We start from the raw sequence: 24,750 nt of genomic DNA, 5'->3' as shown, positions 1-24,750 counted from the left end.
TGACTAGGGGGCTTCACTAATGCCCCAATGTAAAGCTTGCATAAGCCATACTTATTGAAACACCTTTTAGAAAAATATAAAACGTTTTTATTAATAAACTGTATCCTAGGATAGAGTTAAACTCAGAGCCCAAATGTAACAAGTAGTTACATTTGAGAATCGCTGAGAACAGCTATTCCTTCCCCTCCGACTTAGCTGGCTCATGCTTGACTTAGAATTTTTCTTACTTCTGCTTTGCTACGTTAGTCTTTGCTGGACATCCCCTCAGAGGAGCCCACAGTGGTCTACGTAGAGGTGCCATGAACAAGGTTATTTACTCTCTGCACTTTTGGGTGTGGAAAGAAGAGTCTGGGAGGGAGCCAAGTCCAGGTCTGAGTGTTTTGTGTCTTTCCTGATGGTGACATGCTGAGCCTTGATCCTGCTTGGGCGTGGCCTCCTTCTGAAGCAGGTTCCTGTGGAAGCTCAAACAGGCTGCTCATCCTGCTTGCTGCTGGCTCACACTGGCTACTGATCCCAAAGCTGCTCAAAGCCCCTGGCCATCTTTTCTCTTATTCGTGTGCCATTACACTGTGCACATCAACCAACAGAAGATAAACCCCGTCAGTCCAGGGCAGCTCAGAAAAGTAGCACTGGAATAGTTCAGAGGTACTTGTTAATACACTGGCTAGAATTCCATATCACCCAAATCCTAAGTAGCACTTCATGTCACCAAGTGACATCATTTTTCTTCATAGATTTCAGTTTTTAAAAGTTGATTATTAAAAAGAAAAATAAGGATGAATATCAAAGTAGAAAGCTGCATTTTAGTTGTGAACTATTTCTTACAAAGGTTTATTATGCATTTCCTTTGGATATAAATTATCATCAGCTCAACTTTTAAATTCAAATTCCTGAAGTATGACTCCAGTACTCCCTGAAAACTTATAAACCAAAGTATAGAAAAATACTTAATAATCCCATTTGTGTATTGTCTCAAAATAAGAGAAAAATGAAATTTCTCAAATTAAATAAGATCAGGATCTAGTGTGTATTAAGATACAGTAACAATCACGTGTAGAGACCTTCTAAAACTTCACAAATGGTCTTACAATTTCTGATAAATGCTTACCTATCTTATAAAACTTCAATTCATACTGAAAAGAGATGTGTCACAATATGAATGAAAAGATGTATTTCCCTCAGCTTTCCTCACGAGAAAAACAAAACACACACATTTGAAAATAAAAAATCCAAATGCTTATGATTTTTCCATGTGTGAATTGAACTGCACAATCCATACACTTATGGAAAAATATGTGATTATTTTTAATGATTTACGTATAAAAGAAAAATAAACTTTATGATACAATTTGACAGACTACTTCATAAAAAATTTTACTTACATACAATGTATGCAATTTTTGCAACCCCCAAATTCTATTCACATATACAAATTCATAAAAGGCAGACATCTTAACTTGAAGTAAAACAAGATCCATTCAGGGTCATGGCTAAGTCATTTGATTCAGCAGAAAAGAGATTATAAATACATGAAGGGCTACTTAACTCATGTCCCTCCACTCCCCCAAAATGTATTTAATATAATCTGATCAAACAGAATTTTATGGTGCACTATAGGAAGGAGAAAAAGACCAACGTTTCAGAATGGCAGATCTTAATAATCTGCTCCTGAACTTATACAGCTCAGAAAATCATATAACAACCTTAGTACAGAATTTATTCTGGAAATTGTATGAAGAAAAACCCAACGGTGCCATTTGTGCTAATCCTTAAAGAAACAAAACCCGGCCGGGCGCGGTGGCTCATGCCTGTAATCCCAGCACTCTGGGAGACCGAGGCAGGCAGATCACGAGGTCAGGAGGTGGAGACCATCCTGGTCAATATGGTGAAACCCTATCTCTACTAAAAATACAAAAATTAGCCGGGCGTGGTGGCGTGCGCCTATAGTCACAGTTACTCAGGAGGCTGAAGCAGGAGAATCACTTGAACTCAGGAGGTGGTGGTTGCAGTGAGCCGAGATTGCGCCACTGCACTCCAGCCTGGGCGACAGAGTAAGACTCCATCTCAAAAAAAAAAAAAAAAAGAAACAAAACCTTTTCAGGCAATCCTCACACTTTAAATGGCACTCCTTAGTTTACATAATAAATACACTATTTAAAAGTATTAGGACCCAGACCTTAAGACCCATAAGTATGTCTTCAAACACAATGAAATGTTTTATACAGTAACTTCAGACTCTGCTAAGTATTTACAATAGTGTATGTAAGTGAAAAACTATAAACTATGTTTTTTAAAAAACTTTTGCTTTAAAAAACAATTTCCAAAAAAATGGCTAACATCAAAAAACGTCATAAATCAGTGCATCCTTTTAAGTCTTCCTTATATTGTTTTTCCTAAGCTACCTGTCTCTCATGTGTGCACACCCACGCAAAGGAAAAGGCATGACACCAATGCCTTGCAGAGCGAGACCCTCTTAAGGAAAACAAGGACTCCGGGGGGCTGCGCTAGCCTCTGTCTGAGGAAAACCAGGGTAAAATGCTGAAGAAAGTGAGGATGTATGTCCAGACAATGCCCATAAAGGCCATCCTGAAATCTCCTTTTTAAACTGATGAACTTTAAGGACTAGAAACACAAGCAAAAGATAGTAGAGATCAAGAAGAAAATTACATAGAGAAGTACATGCAATTACAAAGAGGTCAAAAAACAAAAACAAAAACAATCCAGTTGATAGGTACCTTATATGCAGACAGGCTGAGATTAGCCCTTTCAAATGGAAATTAACTAAAAATATAATGTATTCATTTTCAGGCCTCATTCTACTTATCAAGTGCCTATCAAAAAATATACAGTCATCCTTCATTCGGCACGGAGCTCTGAAAGTCTTTCCACTAAACCAAAATAAAGGACTACTGTTCCCTTGGTATGCCCACACCACTTACCTGCTAGAGAGTTCTAGTACAGAACTAAACAGGTTACAGCAGAAACACAAAGAACAGGCTTTCAAAAAAACTTTTCACAGAGGTGTTTGGAAGCGCTATTTATAACTAGCCAGTATTCCATCTGGAAGGAGGTAAGAAAACATGGTTTTTTTAATACACTTAACATGCTTACAGTTTTAAAGCTCCGAAAATTAGCTGGATAATAACATTGTAAACTGTTCATTTTCTTAGCAAACTGGAACTTAAAAGAGTAATGATTTTCTATCTTCCTTTTTGCTTTTAAACTGAGGTGACTTTTCATCTCTGAAACTTTTGAGTGTTCACCTTCTCGAAGTCAAATTGATACTATATACCATTTTCTGGATTTTTTCTTCATTCTTGAGGATGTTGGCCTTCACAGAGCAGATCTTGTCTTGCTGGTCTTTGATCAGCTGCTCCAGCTCCGCGAGCTCAGCCTTTAAGGGCTCCACAGCACAGTCTGTGATACTGAGGGAGAACAAAACCAGCGGCTCATCACTCTCTCATCTCATTGTGTGTTGGCTTCTTAATTAAGACATTGAAAGACAACAGAAGTAAATTATTCATTTCATCCAAAGAAAAGGATATTTATTTCTTATTTTCACAACCCCTGCACAACCAAAAGTGAAGTCAAACATGAGATTTATAAAAGCAGCAGTTAATATTTCTTCAATGATAATCTTGAAGTCCTTAAATTATATACAGAACAGCCTCTGGGACAAGGGGGTATGCAGCAAAGTCCCCATTGACTTTTGGGACCCCCCCTCCACTACCCCCCACCTGTGTTCCTGCTGCAGGGCCTCCTCCCCATTACTCCCCCACTCCGCTACCCCCCACCTCTGCTCCTGCTGCAGGGCCCCCTCCTCATTACCCTCCTGCTACCCCCCAACCTGTTCGTGCTGCAAGGACTCCTCTTCCATTACTCCCCCCACTCCACTATCCCCTACCTGTGCTCCTGCTGCAGGGCCCCCTCCCTATTACCCTCCTGCTACCCCCCACCTCTGCTCCTGCTGCAGGGCACCCTCTCATTACTACCCCCCACCTCTGCTCCTGCTGCAGGGCCCCCTCCCCATTACCCTCCTGCTAGCCCCCACCTCTGCTCCTGCTGCAGGGCCTCCTCCCCATTATCCCCCTGCTACCCCCCACCTCTGCTCCTGCTGCAGGGCACCCCTCATTACTACCCCTCACCTCTCCTCCTGCTGCAGGGCCCCCTCCCCATTACTAACCCCCTGCTACTCCCCACCTCTGCTCCTGCTGCAATGCCTCAGCATGCTGCCTGTTCTCGCTGTGCCACAGCTGCAGCTCATTCTGCATGGCATCCACGTCTTCCTGGATGTAGTCCATGATCTTCCCCAGGGGAAGTGCACACTTGCACAGGGTCTGGATGGACGCGTGGAGCTTCTCTATCTCCTTGGAAACGATGTCCTTCTCCTTCTTCCATGCCGACTCAAAGAGAGATCGCTCCTACAGTCAGGGAGACATTGGAAGAGGAACACGCCTCCTCAGTCCAAAGGCAGAACAGGGCTGGTGCACTCAGCACACGGCCATGGGGCTGGGAGGAAAGGCGCAGGTGGGGACAGTGCTGGCTGTGGGACACTCACTGCCATGCAAAGGGAGAGCCATGCTGCCTAACAGAGTAACTCTGAAGTGCTGCATGCCATCAGAGGACACAGCACTGCCAGGGAGGGGCCACTCCTTCCCTGCTCAATGGGGACAGGGGTCTGTCTTTACCTGGAAATCCATCTAAGGGCAAATCTCTATACAGGCAGATTTCAGTTCCCAACTAACAAGCAACTTTTGTAGCTACTGTTACAAGAACTTAGTGACATGGAAGATTTTTCCCAAATAGACTGGCAGAGAGGGGGCCTGACCCTACAGCTCCTCAAATGGCCCACCTTCCATCCCAAATGACTCCAAAACCCAGATTGCCAAGGGGCAAGGGGAAAGAAACCCAAAGAAGAGGCAGAAACTGGTGCCACGGAAAGGAAGGCATGGAGAATGTGCAGGGGAGCCAGCGCCAGCAGCACCCAGCAGCACCCAGCAGCACCCAGCAGGCAGAAGGTCAGGTCGACTTAGACATGATTGTGCTGGCCACTCAGGGAGGCCACAGAGTCCAGGGGTCAGGGGCCAGATGGAAGGGGTCAGGTTGAGACAGCAGCAGGTAAAGGAGGTGAGGAGGACGCAGAGACGAAGGGGGAGCTGCATGCGGTTTGGGCCAGGAGTTCCTGGGTTCTTTAGCATGCAACATTTAGAATTCTCTTCATATGAGCTTTGATCACAGACATCTCTGAATGTCAGAAACTGATGTGAGTTGATAAGAATCAGTAAGCTTGGGAAAATTAACATGAGTTCTTTCTCCTTCTTTTCTTTCTGTCTTCTCTCTCTCTCTCTTTACAGCCAGGGTCTCACTATGTTGCCCAGGCTGCTCTCAAACTCCTGGGCTCAAGTGATCCTCCTGCCTTGGCCTCCCAAAGCGCTGGCATTACAGGTGTGAGCCATCATGCCCTGTAACATTGTTTCTTTAGGAAGCCCTCCCTGGACACCCCTACCCCACTCCAGACTCCAGACGGGTAAGGTGCCCTTCCTTGCCTCACCCACTTACACAATGAGCTAGTAAATGCACTCAGTTGTAACAAATCAACTTATTTAATTTGAACGCATCATAGCTACATAATCAATTGCATTACTTCTGCTAGTTTCAGACTGTAGGCTCAGGAGGGCAGGACCTTTTGTCTAGATTCATTGTGGTTCAAATAAGCTCTGCTTAAGAATCTGTGAAATGAACTAATGAAGTGGATAAATGAGTTATATATCAAGATCCTAGTTCCACCATTTACTGGCTTGGACAAGTACAAGAAAGCTTTAGCATAATGCCTGGAACATAGAAAGTGTTAAATAATTGGGACTTTAAGTAAAACGTAAAACTCATACAACTAATAAGTGAGTTCAGCAAGGTTGTAGTACACAAGATGAGCATATGAAAATTAACTATATTTCTATATACGAGCAATGAAAACATGGACACTGCAATTAAAAATACAATGCCATTGACAATTGTTCAATAGAAGACTATGCTTAGTTGTAAATATAACAAAACATGTATAGGACTTGGAAATGGAAAACGAAACAATGCAGATGAAATAAATCAAAGGAAATCTAAATAAATGAGAAGACACACTGTGTCCATGGATTGGAAGACTCGACACAGTGAAGACGTCAATTTTCCCCAAACCGATATGCATGTTTAATGCAAATCCTACCAAACTTGTAGCCAATTTTTTTGTATAGACAAGATTATCCTAAAATTTATACGGAAAGGCAAAGGAACTACAATAGCTAAAACATTTTCAGAAAAAGAATAAAGACAGAAATAACCAGTCTACCCAATTTCAAGGCTTTTTTTTGAAATGGAGTCTCACTCTGTCACCCAGGCTGGAGTGCAGTTGTGTGATCTTGGCTCACTGCAACCTCTGCCTCCCAGATTCAAGCGATTCTCCTGCCTCGGCCTCCCGAGTAGCTGGGATCACAGGCACACACCAGCACACCCAGCGAATTTTTGTTTTAGTAGACATGGGATTTCACCATGTTGGCCAGGTTGGTGTTGAACTCCTGACCTCAGGTGATCCTCCCATCTCGGCCTCCCAAAGTGCTGGGATTACAGGCGTGAGCCACCGCGTAGGCTTCAAGTCTTTTTATACAATTACAGTAATCAAGACAGTGCAGTACTGACAGAGGGACGTAGATCAAATGAACAGAACAGAGAATCCAAAAGTAGATCCATACGAATATGTCCATATGCCCAAGCAATCTTTGACAAAGGTACAAAAGCAATTTAGTGGCAGAGAGAGCTTTGCACCATTTGGCACTGGGGTAAGTGGACATCCATAAGCCAAAAAACAAACAAACAAACAAAACATTGACCTACTCTCACATCTTAAAAAAATTAACTCGAAATGGACTATGGATTTAAATGTAATCTATAAAACTTTAAGATAAGAAACACAGGAGGAACAAGTCTTTGAGATCTAGGACTAGGCAAAGAGTTCAAAGACTTGACACTAAAAGCATGACAAAAATTTCAAATGTTTGCTCTGCGAAAGACCCTGGGAAGAAGCTGCAAAGGTAAGTCACAGAATGAGCAAAAACAACTGCAAATCACACATCCAATAAAGGACTGATAGCTAGAATATGCAAAGAACTCTTAAAACACAACAGCAAGAAAGTAAATAATTCAATTAGAAAATGGGCAAAAGACACAGACATTTCACTGAAGAAGATATAAGGATGGCCAACACACACATGAAAATACGTTTGAAATCATTAGGTATTAGGGAAATGCGAATTCAAACCACAGTGAGCCATCACCATACAACAATCAGAATGGCTAAAATAAAAAATAGTGACAACACCAAATGCTGGTTAGGGAAAACTGGATCACTCATTGCTGACGGGAATGTAAAAAGATATGGGCACTCTGGAAAACAGTTTGGCAGTTTCCTATGAAACTAAACATGCAACTACAGTATCAACCAACAGTTGTACTCCTGGGCACTTATCCAAACAAATGAAAATTCATGTTCATAGAAAAACCTGCACACAAATGCATATGGATGCTTTAATCAAAGTAGCCACAAACTGGAAACAACCCCCGTGTCCTTCAACAGGTAATTGGTTAACTAAACTGTGGTGCATCCACACCAGGGAAAACTATCTACCAATAAAAAGGAACAGACTGGCCAGGCACGGTGGCTCACACCTGTAATCCCAGCACTTTGGGAGGCTGAGGCAGGCGGATCACCTGAGGTCAGGAGTTCGAGACCAGCCTGACCAACGTGGCAAAACTCCATCTATACTAAAAATACAAAGTTAGCTGCACGTGGTGGTGCATGCTTGTAATCCCAGCTGAGGCAGGAGAATCCCTTGAACCCGGGTGGTGGGGACGGAGGTTGCAGTGAGCCGAGATCATGCCACTGCACTCCAGCCTGGGCAACAAGAGCAAAACTCCGTCTCAAGAAAAAAAAAAAAAAAGGAACAGACTGCTAATCCATGGGACAACCTGGATGGCCCTCAGAGGATTATGAATGAGAAAAGTGAATCCCAAGAGGTTACATGCTGTAGGATTCCTTTTACACAAGATTCTTGAAAGACAAAGTTACAGAAATGGAGAACTGATGGTGGTAGCTGGGGGTGAAGGAAGAGTTCGAGGTGGGGGAAGAGGGTGTGGCTATAAAAAGGCAACAAGAGGGATCTTTGAGGTGATAAAAATGTTCTGGATCCTGTTTCATTGTCAATATCCTGGCTGACAATGTACTATAGTTCTGTAAGATGCTATCACTGGGGGAAAGCGGGCAAAAGGCATACAGTATATCTCTATTATTTCTTTTTCTACTATTTTTTCTTTACAGGGTTTCACTGTGTTGCCCAGGCTGAACGCAAACTCCTGGGCTCAAGCGATTCTCCTGCCTCAGCCTCCCAAAATAGCTGGGGCTACAGGCATGTGCCACCACACTTGAGCGTCTATTATTTCTTATAACTACATATGAATCTATGGTTATATCAAAAGGTTTAATTTTTAAAAGGCTATATAAAATGCCTTTAAATTAAGATGCTAAATGACTGAAATGAATTCAATAAAATAAGCTACCTTCCAAGAGAAAAAGATATTCTTTATTATACACAAATTAGTAAATGTCTCATTGACTTAGTTAAGAAATTTAAACTTCTATTAAAACCCATTCATAATGACTATTAAGCAATTCCTGTGCATTTGGCATCGTGTTAACTCTAATATAAAAATGTTTAGGACATAGACCTTAGGGTAGGAGACTAATATGAACAAACAGCTTACAAAATTGGAGAGTTACAATGTAGAAAAAGACACTAAGAGGTAATCTGGCCAAACTCCTCATATTTCTATTGCACAGGACCAAGCAGAATTTGGAACACTAATCTTAAAGCTTATAATTTTATTTTTAAGAGATTAAGACTTTAAAATAAATACACTTGGGCTGGGATTGTGATAGTCAGGACAGACTTTTATTATTATCATAAAGGCATTGGAATACATTGCTGCAAAACACCAAAACCCTGGCAATTTTTAAGCTTTCATTTAACACAGCAGGGGCAGGGTAAATGCATCAAGCAGTGATTATTTGCTTTAAAAAGCACACCTCTCTGATGACAGACCTCGAGTTATATGTTGCTCATGTAGATATATCAACAATTTTCCAGATAAAAACAACCTTGTTTTTAAAGACTTTTAATCCAATAGTAGTTTGAGGATCTACTACCCCCACACAGGAATTAGTCATACACAGTATGATTAATTTTTGGAAACAGAAAGAAAAAATTATTGAAAATCTGTCATGGCTGGGTGTGTTGGCTCATGCCGGTAATCCCAGCACTTTGGGAGGCTGAGGTGGGCAGATCACTTGAGGCCAGAAATTTGAGACCAGCCTGGCCAATATGGTGAAACCCTGGCTCTACAAAAAAAAAATACAAAAATTACCCAGGCATGGTGGCGCACACCTGTAGTCCCAGCTCCTCAGGAGGCTAAGCAGGGAGGATTGCCTGAGCCCAGGAGGAGGAGGTTGCAGTGAGCCAAGACTGTGCCACTGTACTCCAGCCTGGGCAACAGAGCGAAACCCTTTTTTCTCAAAAACGAAAAAAGAAAAGAAAAGGAAAAGAAATCTGTCATTACACAAAATATGACCTAAAACCACCTAGACCATAGGAGGACTCAGGGCCAACAGGACCCGCAGTCAGTGCCTTGTGGTTCCAGGGCCTGGTGCCAACCCAGCCTCACCACCTCCTAACTTTATGACCTTGGAATGACCTCTCTGTACCTCAGCTTCCTACAATAAAATGGAAATAATAATATTTATGCTTCAGGTAAGATTAAATGGGATAATATAAAGTAAGCAGTTCAGTGCCTCACACATAGGAAACCCTCAAATAGATGTTAACCATGATCGTAAATTTACTCCCCAGAAAGAAGCAAGTTGCAAGTACCCCCAGGACGAAGCATGGGTGCTTTTTCCTGTGCACTGATACAGTTATTTTACCTCCTGTCAACTTGTTGGCTACGAAAGATTCTTAGCCAGGCATGTTTGGAATACTTTAGTGCACAATAAAAAAAGTATTTATAGATATTACCAGCACCACCTAACAAGCTGTCATATCCAGGCAAGTTCTTTCATTAAAATGTAATTTACGTTCCTCATCAACACACTTCCTTCTCCATCTCCATTTTAAGAATATAAATAACTCAAAGCTATGAAATTCATCTCAAAGCTCTTTTCTCCACTGAAAGATTGGTGATCCTGAACTCAGAGGAAGTCTGCTGTGAACACCGCAGAACCACCCACAGCACCTTTTTGTGGCACCCTCACCATGGATCCAGTGTCTAAAGGCAGTTTCTCCAAGTTAGGCAAACAGAGAGGTGGCAGCCCACCTGTGTTTCAAGGGGACACAAAGTCACCCCCTCTTGTCCCCTCCTGCCTCCTACCTGGCCAGCCTCCCTTTTCCTGTGGGCTGAAGACTGTTTACTCAGCTGCCTTCTGGCAGGAAGGCATCTCAGCCTTGGGCCACTTCATGTGCTCACGTGCGCACACACTTTTCAGAAAATGCTTCCAAGATTTCTAAGGCAAATAGTTACTTCTGGGACTATTTTATTTACATTTTACCACACACACACTTGTCCCCAGAAACATGGGCATTTGCACTTCTAGTGATTTTTAAATTTATAGTTATTGATTATAAGTCATATAAATACAAATTATTGACCTTAGAGATTTATTTGAATTTCAAATGGAATCCTTCAAGAGAATTATTACTATTATTATTATTATTATTATTATTATTATTTGAGATGGAGTCTCACTCTGTCACCCAGGCTGAAGTACAGTGGTGCAATCTCAGCTCATTGCAACCTCCATCTCCCAGGTTCAAGAGATTCTTCTGCCTCAGCCTCCCAACAGGTGCCCGCTACCACATCTGGCTAATTTCTGTATTTTTAGTAGAGATGGGGTTTCACCATGTTGGTCTTGAACTCTTGACCTCAAGTGATCCACCCACCTTGGCCTCCCAAAGTGCTGGGATTATAGATGTGAGCCACTGCACCCAGCCAAAAGTATTATTTTTAAAATATCTTAAAATAAAATTTAAAAAATGAAGATGGAAATAATAGAACTGAGTACTCCAAAATGCGGGAGGGTTGGGAGGGGGAGGGTTGAAAAATTATGCACTGGGTGCAACATTCGCTACTGGGTGATGGGTACACCAGAAGCCAAATCCCTACCCATTAACAAGCATGCCCATGTACCCCCAAATCTAAAATAAAATAAAATGTAAAAAAAAAATGTCTTAAAAGTCTGGTCTTTAATGCTGCCAGAAGTCCCTCTCGGAAGCAGGATCCAGGGCACATGGGGGTGGAGGCCTCCAACCCCTGCCCTGCCCTGCTGCTGGATGTGACTGCTTAGCCACACTCCTGAGCAGAGCTCTACCCGACATTAAGCAAACCCAATAAACAAAAGCCTGATTAATTGTAGGGTGGGGAGGTGGGCAATAAATCAGAAGAGTACGTATTTGCTTCAAATAACATACTCATGACCTCAGGAATTGATTTACATGCAACCTGTCAAAAGTTTGTTTTCTAGGCTGGGCGCAGTGGCTCACGCTGTAATGCTGGCACTTTGGAAGGCCAAGGTGGGCAGATGGCTTCAGCCCAGGAGTTTGAAACCAGCCTGGGCAACGTGGTGAAACTCCATCTCTACAAAAAATTATCCAGGCATAGTGGTGCATGTTTGTGGTCCTGGCTACCTAGGAGGCTGAGGTGGGAAGAGTGCTTGAGCCTGGGATGCAGAGGTTACAGTGAGCCAAGATGATGTCCTTGAGCCCAGGAGGTCGAGGATGTAGTGAGCTGAGATCATGCCACTGCACTCCAGCCTGGGCAACACAGCAGGACTCTGTCTCCAAAAAAAAAAAAAAAAAAAAAAAAAAGTTGTGTTCTTCATAAATGGAGGAATATCTGCATTCAATTTATAAAAGAAAAGCACAGATTGACTGAATAATTATTCTAAGTGTCCTCTTCATCCAGAAATATTCCATCACCAAACTTCTTCATAAACCATATGTTCCTCTCGAATGCAGGTCAAGTTGGATCCCTTGAACATACAAGCAAAACAGCCTGCAAACACAGACTTTTTTTTTTTTTGAGACAGAGTCTCCCTCTGTCCCTCAGGCTGGAGTGCCCAGGCTGGAGTGCAGTGGCGCGATCTCAGCTCACTGCAACTTCCGCATCCCCAGTTCAAGTGATTCTCCTGCCTCAGCCTCCCGAGTAGCTGGGATTATAGGCACGTGTCATCACATCAGGCTAATTTTTGTATTTTTTGTAGAGACGTGGTTTCACCATGTTGGCCAGGCTAGTCTTGAACTCCTGACCTCAAGTGATCCACCCACCTTGGCCCCCACAAAGTGTTGGGATAACAGGCATGAGCCACCGGACCCGACCAATTTTTTGAGACAGAGTCTTGTTCTGTCACCCAGGCTGGAATGCAGTGGTGCAATCACAGCTCACTGCAGCCTTGGACTTCTAAGCTTAATAATCCTTCCATCTCAGCCTCCCAAGTAGCTGGGATATAGGTGTGCATCACCATGCCTGGCTAATTTTTTTAATTTTTTACTTTTGCAGAAACAAGGTCTTGCTATGTTGCCCAGGCTGGTCTTGAACTCCTGGCCTCAAGTGATCCTCCTCTTTAGATCTCAAGACATTGGGATTACAGGCATGAGCCATCATGCCCAGCCTCAAAATTATGTTTAAGAATCAACCATGTTACATGTATTTTGTTCATTTGCGTTTCTGAATAGTGTTTTATTATATGAATGAAATACCACTATTCATCCATTCTGCCACTGATGGACAACATTTGGGGTTTTTTTTTTTGTCTACGGCTATTACAAAAAAATACAACTCTAAATAATCTTATATATGTCCCAATAGAGATAAGCACATGACTGTCTCGGGTATGCAACAAGAAGTGGCATTACTGGGTCAAAGGGCATGTGTGTTCTCAACTTTGTGATATTATGCCAAACCGTTTTCATATAGTTTTAGAAATTTACATCAACTATTTTTCATTAATCAGTATCTCATTTCTAGGCATATAAAGGAAGCTTTAGCTCTACTCCCATGCCATTTCTACAATCTGACAACTGAAGGTAATAACTACCGAACTGTTATCTGGCAGCAGCTAGAAAACTGCTACTCCAAGTCAGGAACAGGCTGTTAAAAGGAGCCTTCCAAATGACAGACAGTTGCTCATTAGACAAACTACTTACAACTACTTACACATGGGTGGTAAGCTTTTAGCATGGATGTATGAGAAGCTGGACAGGATGAGGGCTAACTGCCCAGACTGGGGCCCAACAGATCTGGGGTAGCTCCTACCTCTGGGACTTACTGTCTATATCATCTTGGACAAGGTAACTTTTGTGCCTCATTTTCCTAACCTAGGAAATGGGTATAACGCCTATCTCATCTGTAGGAGACCGTATTAAATAAAACATGCAATTCCTTAGTCATGGTAAGTGCTCTATAAATGTTAGCTGTTCAAATCATTATATTGTCTATAATGAATAATTATTAATGGTAAATGTCTATAGGAGAAAAAATGCATACAGAGCAAAATATCATTAAATGTTAGCTACTTTTACAGATAAACATGAATGTCCTTGGAAGATGAATGAGAAATCCTCTTAGAATTATGTGTTAAGCCAGGGTGAGTGAGCTTGGCATGAGCCCCAATGGGTCACTGTGGTCAAGGCAAAAGATCAGAGCACAAAACAAAGAAATCTTCAGACTGGCCTTTCTGATGGACCTTAAAATGGTCTGAAAGTTGATTTTATTAGTTGGGTTATTCTTGTCATACCCAACTAAACCAGAGATAGGATTGAGGGGAAAAAGCACTCAGGGCACCTGCTTCAAGAGTTAAATTTTGGCCAGGCTCGGTGGCTCACGCCTGTAATCCCAGCACTTTAGGAGGCCCAGGCAGGCAGATCACCTGAGGTCAGGAGTTCAAGACCAGCCTGGCCAACATGTTGAAACCCTGTCTCTACTAAAAATACAAAAATTAGCCAGGCGTGGTGGCACACACCTGTAGTCCCAGCTACTTGGGAGGCTGAGGCAGGAGAATCGCTTGAACCTGGGAGGCAGAGGTTGCAGTGAGCCAAAATCGCACCACTGCACGCTAGCCTGGGCGACAGAGTGAGACTCTGTCTCACACACACACACAAAAAAAAAATGTTTAAGAGTTAAATGTTTCAGAAGCCCAGTTGCTGAAACAGCCTGCTGTAACCCTAAGACCAGTTTTACCTAGAAGCCACTGAAACAACCCTCTGTGACTCTAAGACCAGCTTTACCTACCACTGTCACTCACCAATCCCAGCTTGCCAGCTCCCCAAAACTTTTCTAGTGCCAATGAGTTTTCTTCCAAGACAATACGTAACCTTTCTCTTTCTGATAAAACTCCCAACCTGCTCTGTTCTTCAGACATACCAAAGACCATCTGGTCTGCGTGTATACCCCAAATTGTAATTCTTGCTTCCCGAATAAAATGTTTTAAATTTCAAGATTTGTCTCTATATTTTATTTGACTTCGACAAGGGAAATATTTATTAAAATCACCTGTTCACTGAAGAGGGTGGCAGACTATCTCACCTAAAAATATGCTACTTTGGCAGGAGCATTATTTTGAGCTAAAAGCACTTATAAAATAGCGGTGCAGGAAGGCCAGTCTGACTTCCCCCTTTCTTCTTAGAAGCAGCCAATGAAACTCCCATGTAGCAGATGCCCTCCTTGCACCAAAAGGAAAGAAACATTCTCATCACCAGAGGTGGGTTTGAGGCCAAAAGAATTCTGTACAAACAGACTTAGCAGTCCACGGAAAAACTGGCTTTCACGAAACCGGTCCCCAGTAGCAAAAAGGTTGGGGACCACTGTTGTAGAGTACCTAAATAGGGTCATGGTACTCACCCTTGTTCCTGGCTGTAGTAGAAATATCTCCAGCCACTCACTACTACATACGATGTTGACTGTTGACACAGGTGTTTTCTCCCTCTCATGAAAAAGAAGTATTTTTCTATTCCTAGTTCACTACAGATTTTCAGTATAATGGATATTGAATTTTACATGAGTCATCTATTTTTAAGAGAAAGTACACTGACTAGTGATTTTATCCGGTTCAGGAATAATTTCTTGGTTAAATGTAAGGTAAGTAGTCAACACTTAAAAGACGCTACAGGCCAGGCGCGATGGCTCACACCTGTAATCCCAGCACTTTGGGAGGCCGAGGCGGTTGGATCATGAGGTCAGGAGATTGAGACCATCCTGGCTAACATGGTGAAGCCCCCGTCTCTACTAAAAATACAAAAAATTAGCCGGGCGTGGTGGCAGGCACCTGCAGTCCCAGATACTCGGGAGGCTGAGGCAGGAGAATAGCATGAACCCGGGAGGCGGAGATTGCAGTGAGCCGAGATCGCACCACTGCACTCTAGCCTGGGTAACAGAGCGAGAGTCCATCTCAAAAAAAATAATAATAATAAAAAAAGAAAGAAAAATAAAAAGCTACAACTGACTTGAATTTCTTAAACTGAAATGACTGACTCTTCCCTGGACATGGCTACATGAAGAAGGAAAAAATACTGCAGAAACTACCAAGGGAACTAGACAAAAATATATTTATCTAATAGGAAACACAGTGGACAAAATGTAGTAGAAAACTAACAAACAGTCAACCCCAAAGATGGCAGGAAATGAGCAAAAGAGGAACAAAAATCATAAGGGGAGATATGTGAAACAAAGAGCAAGATGAGAGACTTGAGCCTCCCTATATCAACAACTGCACTAAATGTAAACAGACTAAATTAGAACACCATGCAAAGAATAACAACAGGAATTCACAAAAAGAGAGATGCAACTAGCACAAACAAAAAGTTATTCACCTCAATTTGCAACATGAAAAGTAATAAAACGGGTTTAGCTCCTAGCAAGGAATCCAACATCAATTAAGATGTCCAGTGTTTGCTAGAATGAGGAAATGAACACATGCAGGTATGGGACAGAAAGATGTTGACAATCTAGACGACCCAAGATTCTACTTCTGAGATTTACCCTTAGGAAATGTTAGAGAGGTGCCAAAAAATACACGGGCAAGATTTTTCATCTCAGCATTTCTAATTATAGCAAAAGCCTGTACCCACACCAACACCGAAGTCAGCAGGGGCCTAGGGAAACGCCACGGTGTATCTGTGCAGGGGGACAGTGAGCACTCACCTGTTGGATGGTGACTGACAGACTCAATGCAGATTGTTCATTAATAGGTAGTTTCCAAAGGCCTATGCAGGACAGCACCACTATGTGCAGCCACACACTCACAGTACTTACTAAGCACCTACTGTGTGCCAGGGCCTGGGCCCACTGCCCTTAGGACTCTCACAATCTAGTCAGAAAAGAGACCCGCAAGTTTGATTCAAGTTGCCAATGAGATACCAAGGAGATGAGGGAATGGAAGAGGAGCCCCACATGGTCTGGGTGGTAGGAGACTGCCTGGAGGGCAGCCTACAGCAGGTGGGCCTATAGTGGGTGAGTATTCCAGACAAAGGGCAGAGCTGGGTGCAGACTTCCTTGGAGGTGAAAACCACCAGCAGGTTCCGGAAGCCAAGGGAAGGCTGCAGGCTGGAGGGCAGTGTGCAGAGACAGGCAGGGAGGTGGCTGGAGCCGAGAGTGGTGAGGATTTCGGACTTGATCCTATGGGCAATAAAAAGCCAACGAAGGGATTTCAGCAGCACAGAAACCTAATAAGATCAAAGTTTTAGTAAAAACACTTGGCTTCCAACTTGGGGGAGAGAGAGAGGAGGCAAGGAGGCTCTTGTGACCAACCATCCAGGGAACCGATGGAGGCAGGAGAGGGTGGCAGCAGGACTGGAGAGAAGCATGCAGGCTTCTTGCTTTATAAGAGGTGGAGGGGCAGGGAGGGAGGGGTGGGACTCTCTTAAGCAACTTGGGGGACAGTGATGCCCTATGCTGAGCCAGCAAAGGAGGTCGGTCTGGGAGGAACCTGGTGACACTTGACTGTAAGCTGCTGAGCTTCAGACATCTATGGGGTGCCAAGGGAAGACGTGCAGCTCCCAGGAAAAGGCCTGCCTGGAGGCAGACATCCACATGTCCTCCATCCCCCCTCATCCTCCCCGACCTGCTGATCTGAACACACCGTTTCACCGCCTCCAGATGCAAATGACAACTTAGGCTGTTATATAAAGTTCTTGTGTTGCAATGTTTCCTTTACAATCATGAAATTTTTCTGGATTCTTTCAACATTTAATGTTGCAAAAGTTTGTGGCCAATCTGATTTTTGTCCTTTTATCAGCTTTTTTGGCTGGGTCCTTTGTAGTGCTCTTTTCTTATCCTTGACAGTCAACGATTCCACCAGGATGTGCCTCAGTATCATACTGGTACTTTTTAGCTGACACTCAGGGAGTGCCTTCCTGTCTGCATACTCAGGTCTTCCATGCAGGAGAACCACCGTAGCATCTGTTTCGCCTGTTTTCGTATCCTCCTTATGAATGCCAACCATCACACCCAGGCTCTCTGTCCCCTTTCTGTCATCTCCTCTCTCACATGTCCCCATGGCTTTGGTGTTTCCTCCATATTCTGGGAACGCTTCTCAAGTTTGCCCCAAACATCACTGGTTGGTTATTCTGTTGTGTCGATTCTGCTTCTTTACGGCTTCAGGTAAATACTTTGTTCCTATGATCACATCCGTGTGCCTCCATAACAGTCCCTGCTTGACTCAGCGTGCTCCTCTTCCCCATCAGTGGCTTCCTACCCGCCAGCCCCTTTCCTCCTCAGCCTGTCTTCATGTCATTTTTTTGCTTTTTGCTTAATCATTGGCATTTTTTAAATTCGTAGAGCATGATGAACATATTTACAGAAGTATCGCACCCCACACCCACGAGGAGCTTTCCTCAAAGGTCCCCATCAGTTCTGCTCACGTAGGGTGCTTCATGAACCCTCTCTCTGCTCACTACCTGGAACAGTGGTGCAAATGAATGTTTATACCCATTTTTGAGGATCCCATCAGGGACAAGTGCAGGGCAGTGGCCCACCAGGGTGGTATCTACAAGGGAACTTCGGTCCATCTCTCTTCAGTGACTGCAGGAACCCCTGGCCAGCATCCTTCCACACAGTGCTGCTTGCAGGCACAGGACTGGCCCCCACCTTCCCGGCTTCCAGCGTGGTAGCAAGCCTGCCTGAACCTGGGAGCTCCTCAGGGCCCACTTCCAAATGCCACTGAGCCACGGCAGGGAACAAGAATCAAAGAGCACCCCACCCGCCACCCATGCCTATGGCCCCTTCCAAGGGTGTCAGTGGGGTTCAGTGGGCCCTACAGGCCTTCCTCGAATCCAGCCCCATCTGCAAGTCCCAAAGAAACTTTTTTAAAGTTTCTGTAATGTGGGTAGAACCCTCACTGGTTTTGCCCCATTTTTATGTTCCATTCATTTCACTGGGATTCTGAGAGGGGGAAGATAAACTTGGGTTCAAGCTACCCTAGCTGACCCAGGAGTTCCATGGAAACAGAATTCTGAAAAAATAAATAAATAAATAAATAAATAAATAAATAATTTAAAAAAAAACCCAAGCATCCTACCCAAATCCCGTCATTATGGCAAGAAAAATAGTTGCTATTCTGTAAATAGGACAGATGAAGCCTTTTGAGAGTATCCTCAGGAAACCAAAACAAATGAGTCAGACTCAATAGAGATCTGGAAAAACTGGTTTCAAGCATTCAAAAGAACTTAAGTCTCTATGGAAGATATTTCCAGGAAGGATCCTTGCTCTCCATCCTTGTTTTATGGCTACAGCACTCACATTTAAACATTGACTCACACACCTTCATGAAAATGAAGGTTGCTAACATGCTCTTACCTCATTTTCTTGCATTCTTCTAATCACTTTACAACAGTGTTTCTGTTACTTTGATTTTTCAGGAGTTCAAAGACGAAAAGGTGTGATACAGGCATTTCCTTTAAAATATTGTTGGGATCATCTCACCTTGGGGCCGGGGGTGAATCACAGGTAACTGAGGCTGCTCAGGGTGAGGCTGAGCTCATGAAGAGCAGAATCTGCTTCTTCCACAATAGCCTGGGAACAAGCCTCCAAGTCCATCCACACGCTCAAGAAGAAGATGCTGTGAGTGGCCGGGCTGGGCCACTGGGCCGGGCAGCAGTGCGTGTTTCCTATCGGTTAGGGGGATACTGCAACATCTGCCTTGACTGCAGAGCTTCCTGTTCAAATTAGCCAAATCCAAGAGGACACTCCCACCACTCAGGGACCCAGGGGGAGAGGCTCTTCCCTTCCTGTGCATGAAGACACCATATTTTCTGGGTTTAACAGGATCAGTCGTTGTGCACAGGAATCAAAGGGCCCAGATAAGCAGCTTCTCCACCTGGTTCCTGCAGGGCTCGGAGAAGCCCTCTAAGAAGCTGGAAGGCACCGTAGGGATCCAGCTGCACATGAAGTCACCTGGGAGCAATTTTACACCCAGCGCCAGCACCTGCCCAGAGACTGACCCTAATTGAGATGGGAGGGGCCTGGGCACCAGCATTTCAGAAACACTCTGTGGATGGTTCTAATACATAGATGTCTCTGAGCAGATGAACCTCTAAGCAAATTTCAAAGGACATAAGGTTGTAAAGTTCACTTTCTCCACATTTTAGAATCCCTTTCCATCTCATAGGCAGCAGCAGCAAAAGAATCTAAGTTTTAAAATGGACTTTAAAATTGTCTTTCTCCATCAATGCTGGAAATGGCCAGTGAGGGGATTATTCAATTATTTTGTTTTTTATTTCCATCTCTGTACTAACTAATTGGATTTGCTATTTTAAATGTCTTACTAAAATATTAATCATTTTCTACTGAGCCTATTGCTACAGTATTTCCTTATCATTCTGGCTCCAGTGTTATTATATATTTTGCCTTCTAAATTCTTAACATATTTAATCGCTCCAAAAACACCAGCTATAAAAGGCAGTTACTGGGCAACATGAGACCCACTCAACTGAATGGCTGGCATGTGTGCAGGGGAGGAAACCACCCTCTAAACCTGCAGCAGGAAGTGGCCATGAGGTCAGAAGTCCTCGGCAGAAAACATGTGTCACAGAATTAATTATGAATAGAAGAAGTGAGTCTAAGGACTGGATGAGCAAAGGAAAATTCACACACAGGATGGTCAAGTTCCAAATACCCAAGCGATGGCACCACGCTGCCGCCGTCACACAAACAGGTGTCTGTGGCTGCCAAGGCAGACAGAATGAGGAGTTCTGCTGAAGCTGGCACTCCTCACTCTTCCCTCCACCAGCATCCTGACAGCCAGCGGCATGGTCTCAGTCAGTCGCACCGTCTCAGTCAGTGACCAATGCTGTGAGGATAGCAGAGCCGGGGTCAGAGATGGTGAGTGTGCTGCTGAGGCCCCACGCAGCTAGGTGGACAGGAAAGGCCGCTCTGAAGAGGAGACTCGTGGGCAGGAACTTGAATGGGGTGGGGGCTGCCCGGCCCGAGAGACGAGCAGCCTCCAGGTAACCTTGGACTGCAAGAAAACAGGCCCCCAGTGACGCATGGACGACCAAAGAGTGAGTCGACAGGAAACAAGGAGAACAAGTCTGGGGTTCCGCTGAGCACCTGACACAGGGCAGTTGCATCAGCATCAGTGCCAGGCTGCCTGAGGTGAGGACCGAACGCTGAGTCACATGGAGAGCACCAAAGAAGGACTGGACCCTCCGGGGCCTTTCTACTCCTGACCCACCTCCCCTGAAGGCAAGAGCAGAAGCAACCTGGTACTAGTCAACAATGACCGACCGCAAAACCGCTTGAGTGCCTCATGGTATTGGGTTTGCAAGTTGATGGTGAGTAAGAGGCTTCTGATCCAGCACCCTGGGGCCTGGGGGGGTCCCGACTTTGGACCAAACTGGGGAGAAAGTGCCCAGCCTCAAAGTTCCCTTAACCCAGATCGCCCATCAGACTTAAACTGTTCTACGGCCCAGGAAAAAATACAGGGTCCCAAATTAATTTTATAAAATGGACATAAGCTTGATTCTAAAACCTAAACACTCTCTCTCTCTCTAAAACTCCAGGCCAATTCCACTTTAATATAGAGATGAAGTTCTATTTTTAAATGTCAGCAAATTAAATATAGTTTTATATTGGGTAAATAATAGATGATGGCCAGGCAAAGGTTATTTGATGAGTGTAAGAACTGTTCAACATTAGGAAGTCTATTAATATAGGAATATCTCAACAGCTGCCAAAAAGACAGTTGTTAACCTTGTCATTCGTCTCTGACTGAATGCCGAGAACAATGCCCAGCATATGGCAGGTGCCAGATGGCTGGTGAATGAATGAATGAATGCTAACTTTTAAAACATGATAATTTCTAGTCATAAAACAAGTTTCCATTAGATTCTTAAAAGGCTAAATAAAAACTAGTAACTTAGGTGTCCAACTTAATAAATTTAAAAAGAAAAATTGCAGAGAAGGAAGAAAATTTAAATAAAACCGGTGACATCAATTAAAAGAAAAACAAAGATTAAAAAAAGAACAACAAAGCCAAAAGCCAGTGGTTTAGACAGACAGACAAATTTCTGGAAAAATATATTTAAAAAAAGAAAAATGCCTAAGTAAGTAATCTTGGTAAAAAAAAACAAAACAAAACAAAACAAAAAAAACAAAAAACTAAACTAAACTAAACTACATCCAGAGCAAATATTAAAGAGTTCTAACAAGAGCTTTTTTCCAATAAGCTTGAAAATTTTCAAAAAACTGACAGTCAAAATGGACTCAAAAACACATTTTAAAAAGCCTGAATACTCTCATAATTAATACGAAAATGAAAACAATGGTTTAAGTATTTCCCACAAAGAAACATCAAGGTCAGGTGGTTTTACATGTGAAGCTGTCAAATTGTCAAGAAATATATTCCAATCATATACAATCTCTTCCAGAACAGATAAAAACAAAGAATATCCTCAATTCATTCTTGACCTTGGTACTAAAAAAAATAAGGATCACACAAGAAAAACAAAATTATGGGTCCATTTCATTCATGAATATAAATGGAAAAATACTAATTAGCAACAAGACTCTTAACAGTGGATTAAAAATAATAATAATATACCATAACAATGTTGAATTGATCTCAGGAATGGAAGGACTGTTTCATATTAGAAAAGCTACAAGTGTCATATAGTGAATTAAGGAATATAATAGAATCATCTCAATCGACCCAGAAAAAGCATTTAGTAAAATTTAACACGCATTAATAACCAAGCCCCACAGTGGGGGGAAAATCTACAAAAACTTAGCCAGGCAGAGTGGCATTCGCCTGTAGTCCCAGCTACTTGGGAGGTGGAAGGATCACCTGAGCCTAGGAAGGCAAGGCTGCAGTGAGCCATGATTGCACCACTGCACTCCAGCCTGGGTGACAGGGAGGCCCTGTCTCAAAAAAAAAACAAAAATCACGAAGGAAAGAAATGAGGTTACCCACAATCGCCATTACTATTCCTACTCTAGCAGAGGGCCTAGCCACAGAAATGCAACAGTAAGAGGGAATTAAATGCCTAAGACTGGAAAGAAGGAAATGAAGCCATCAGGACTTTCAGATGACACAGACAATGGTGCGGAGCTTGGGCTAAAGGCACGGACTCTGGGTGCAACTGCCTGGGCTTGAATCCCTCCTCTGACACTCACCACTCATACAGCCCCAGACACGTTCCTTAACCTCCGGATGCCCCAGTTTCAAAATGGGTAACAACAGTGCCCGAATCTCACTATGACCTATGTCATTAGCTATCTTAGAACAGAGCCCGCACACCGTGTGCTATTAGGTGTTTGCTGCTATTACAGCAAAGAAAACACAAAAGACTCAACAGATACGTTTAAAGCAAACGGTTTCAAATGAAGCTGGTTATAAGTCAACAGCACTACTATCTACCAGCAACCAACAACTAGAAAACAATTTTAAATAAATATACAGTATTTGTAATAGCAGATAAACTATAAATACCCACATATAAATCTAACAAAAGATATAAACAACCTTAACAAATCAAATTATAAACATTCACTAAAAGACTTTAAAGCAAGTCTAAATAAATGGAGAGATAGTTTTGTTCATAAACACTCCAACTGAAATCCCAAGAGGGTTTTTCACGGCACTCAATAAGCAGGTTATAAGATGTAGATGGAAGTGGACAGGACCAATAATTGCCAAAACATAGTTGAAGAAGACAAATAAGGCGGCAGGGACCTTGCTACCAGACACAAGGCCTTGTTATGAAGCTACAGTCATTACAACAGGGTGGTATCAGTGCGGGCCAGTGGAGCAGCAAAAACTACAGCCTGCGGGCCGGCCCACCACCTGGATTTCTCTATAGCCCATGAGCTAAGAATGATTTTTATATTTATAAATAGTTGAAAACCCCAGTTAAAGGATAATATTTTGCAGCATATGAAAGTTATACAAAATTCACGTTTCAGTGTCCATAAATAAATAAAGCCCTACTGGAAACCAGCCACGCTCATTCATTTATATATTGTCTGTGGTTGCTTTTTACACTACAATAACAAAGTTGAGTAGTGGCAAAAGAGATTACATGGTTCTCACGGCTGAAAATATTTACTACCTGACCTTTTACAGAAAAAGTTTGCTAACCTCTGAGGCAGAGAACACAGAAAGAGCTCCACGCATATGGAACTTTCATATTCAGCAGAGACAGCATTGCAGATCAATGGGGAAAGGAGGAAAAATTGGTTATCCATATGAGGAGAGAAAAAAACTACCCAGGAAAATCAACTCCAGGTGGATTAAGCATGTACATGTCAAAACAAAGCTTTACTTTTTTAAAAAGAGTAAATATCTTTCTGACCTTGGAATACAGAAAGATTTCTTAACTGACTCGCAAAAATCATTAACCATAAGAGAAAAGATTGAGAAGTTTGATTAAAATTAACAATGTCTTTAAAATGTCATTGAAAGACACCATAAAGAAAGTGAAGATGAACTCAGCTCTGGACCAAGCGGAACTAATAGACATCCACAGAATTCTACACCACAGATCAACAGATATACATTCTTCTCAGCACTACATCGCATTTATTCTAAAATTGACCACATAATTGGTAGTAAAACACTCCTCAGCAAATGTAAAAGAGCAGAAATCACAACAAGCTGTCTCTCAGACCACAGTGCAATCAAATTAGAACTCAGGATTAAGAAACTCACTCAAAACCGAACAACTACATGGAAACTGAACAACCTGCTCCTGAATGACTACCGGGTACATAATGAAATAAAGGCAGAAATAAAGATGTTCTTTGAAACCAATGAGAACAAAGACACAACGTACCAGAATCTCTGGGACACATTTAAAGCAGTGTGTAGAGGGAAATTTATAGCACTAAATGCCCACAAGAGAAAGCAGGACAGATCTAAAATCAACACCCTAACATCACAATTAAAAGAATGAGAGAAGCAAGAACAAACAAATTCAAAAGCTAGAAGGAGGCAAGAAATAACTAAGACCAGGGCAGAACTGAAGGAGATAGAGACACAAAAAAACCTTCAAATAATCAATGAATCCAGGAGCTGGTTTTTTTTAAAAGATCAACAAAATTGATAGACCGCTAGCAAGACTAATAAAGAAGAAAAGAGAGAAGAATCAAATAGATGCAATAAAAAATGAT

At 42.7% G+C, this 24,750-nt stretch overlaps 1 protein-coding gene across 3 annotated transcripts in view; it reads right to left on the bottom strand.

Annotated features, from left to right (window-relative positions):
* Positions 1-1,287: 1,287 nt before the first annotated feature.
* The window catches only part of TRAF3IP1 (TRAF3 interacting protein 1), a 79,382-nt gene continuing 55,919 nt past the window's right edge, over positions 1,288-24,750 (bottom strand). For 2 of the 3 annotated variants that reach the window (XM_003277484.4, XM_030803404.1), the window contains 2 exons: positions 4,201-4,421; positions 3,023-3,425 (listed from right to left, as the gene is read on the bottom strand). In XM_003277484.4, coding sequence (XP_003277532.1) covers positions 3,260-3,425; positions 4,201-4,421 — 387 coding nt within the window. In that variant the 3' untranslated portion in view covers positions 3,023-3,259. Of the gene's footprint in view, positions 3,426-4,200; positions 4,422-24,750 lie in introns of all 3 variants that reach the window. The other variant, XM_003277483.4, reaches the window with a different exon arrangement.

Source organism: Nomascus leucogenys, chromosome 22a, assembly GCF_006542625.1.
Source record: "Nomascus leucogenys isolate Asia chromosome 22a, Asia_NLE_v1, whole genome shotgun sequence".
Lineage (NCBI taxonomy): Eukaryota > Metazoa > Chordata > Mammalia > Primates > Hylobatidae > Nomascus > Nomascus leucogenys.
Note: the sequence above shows the minus strand (reverse complement) of the source record. Positions and strands in the feature narration are given on the sequence as shown.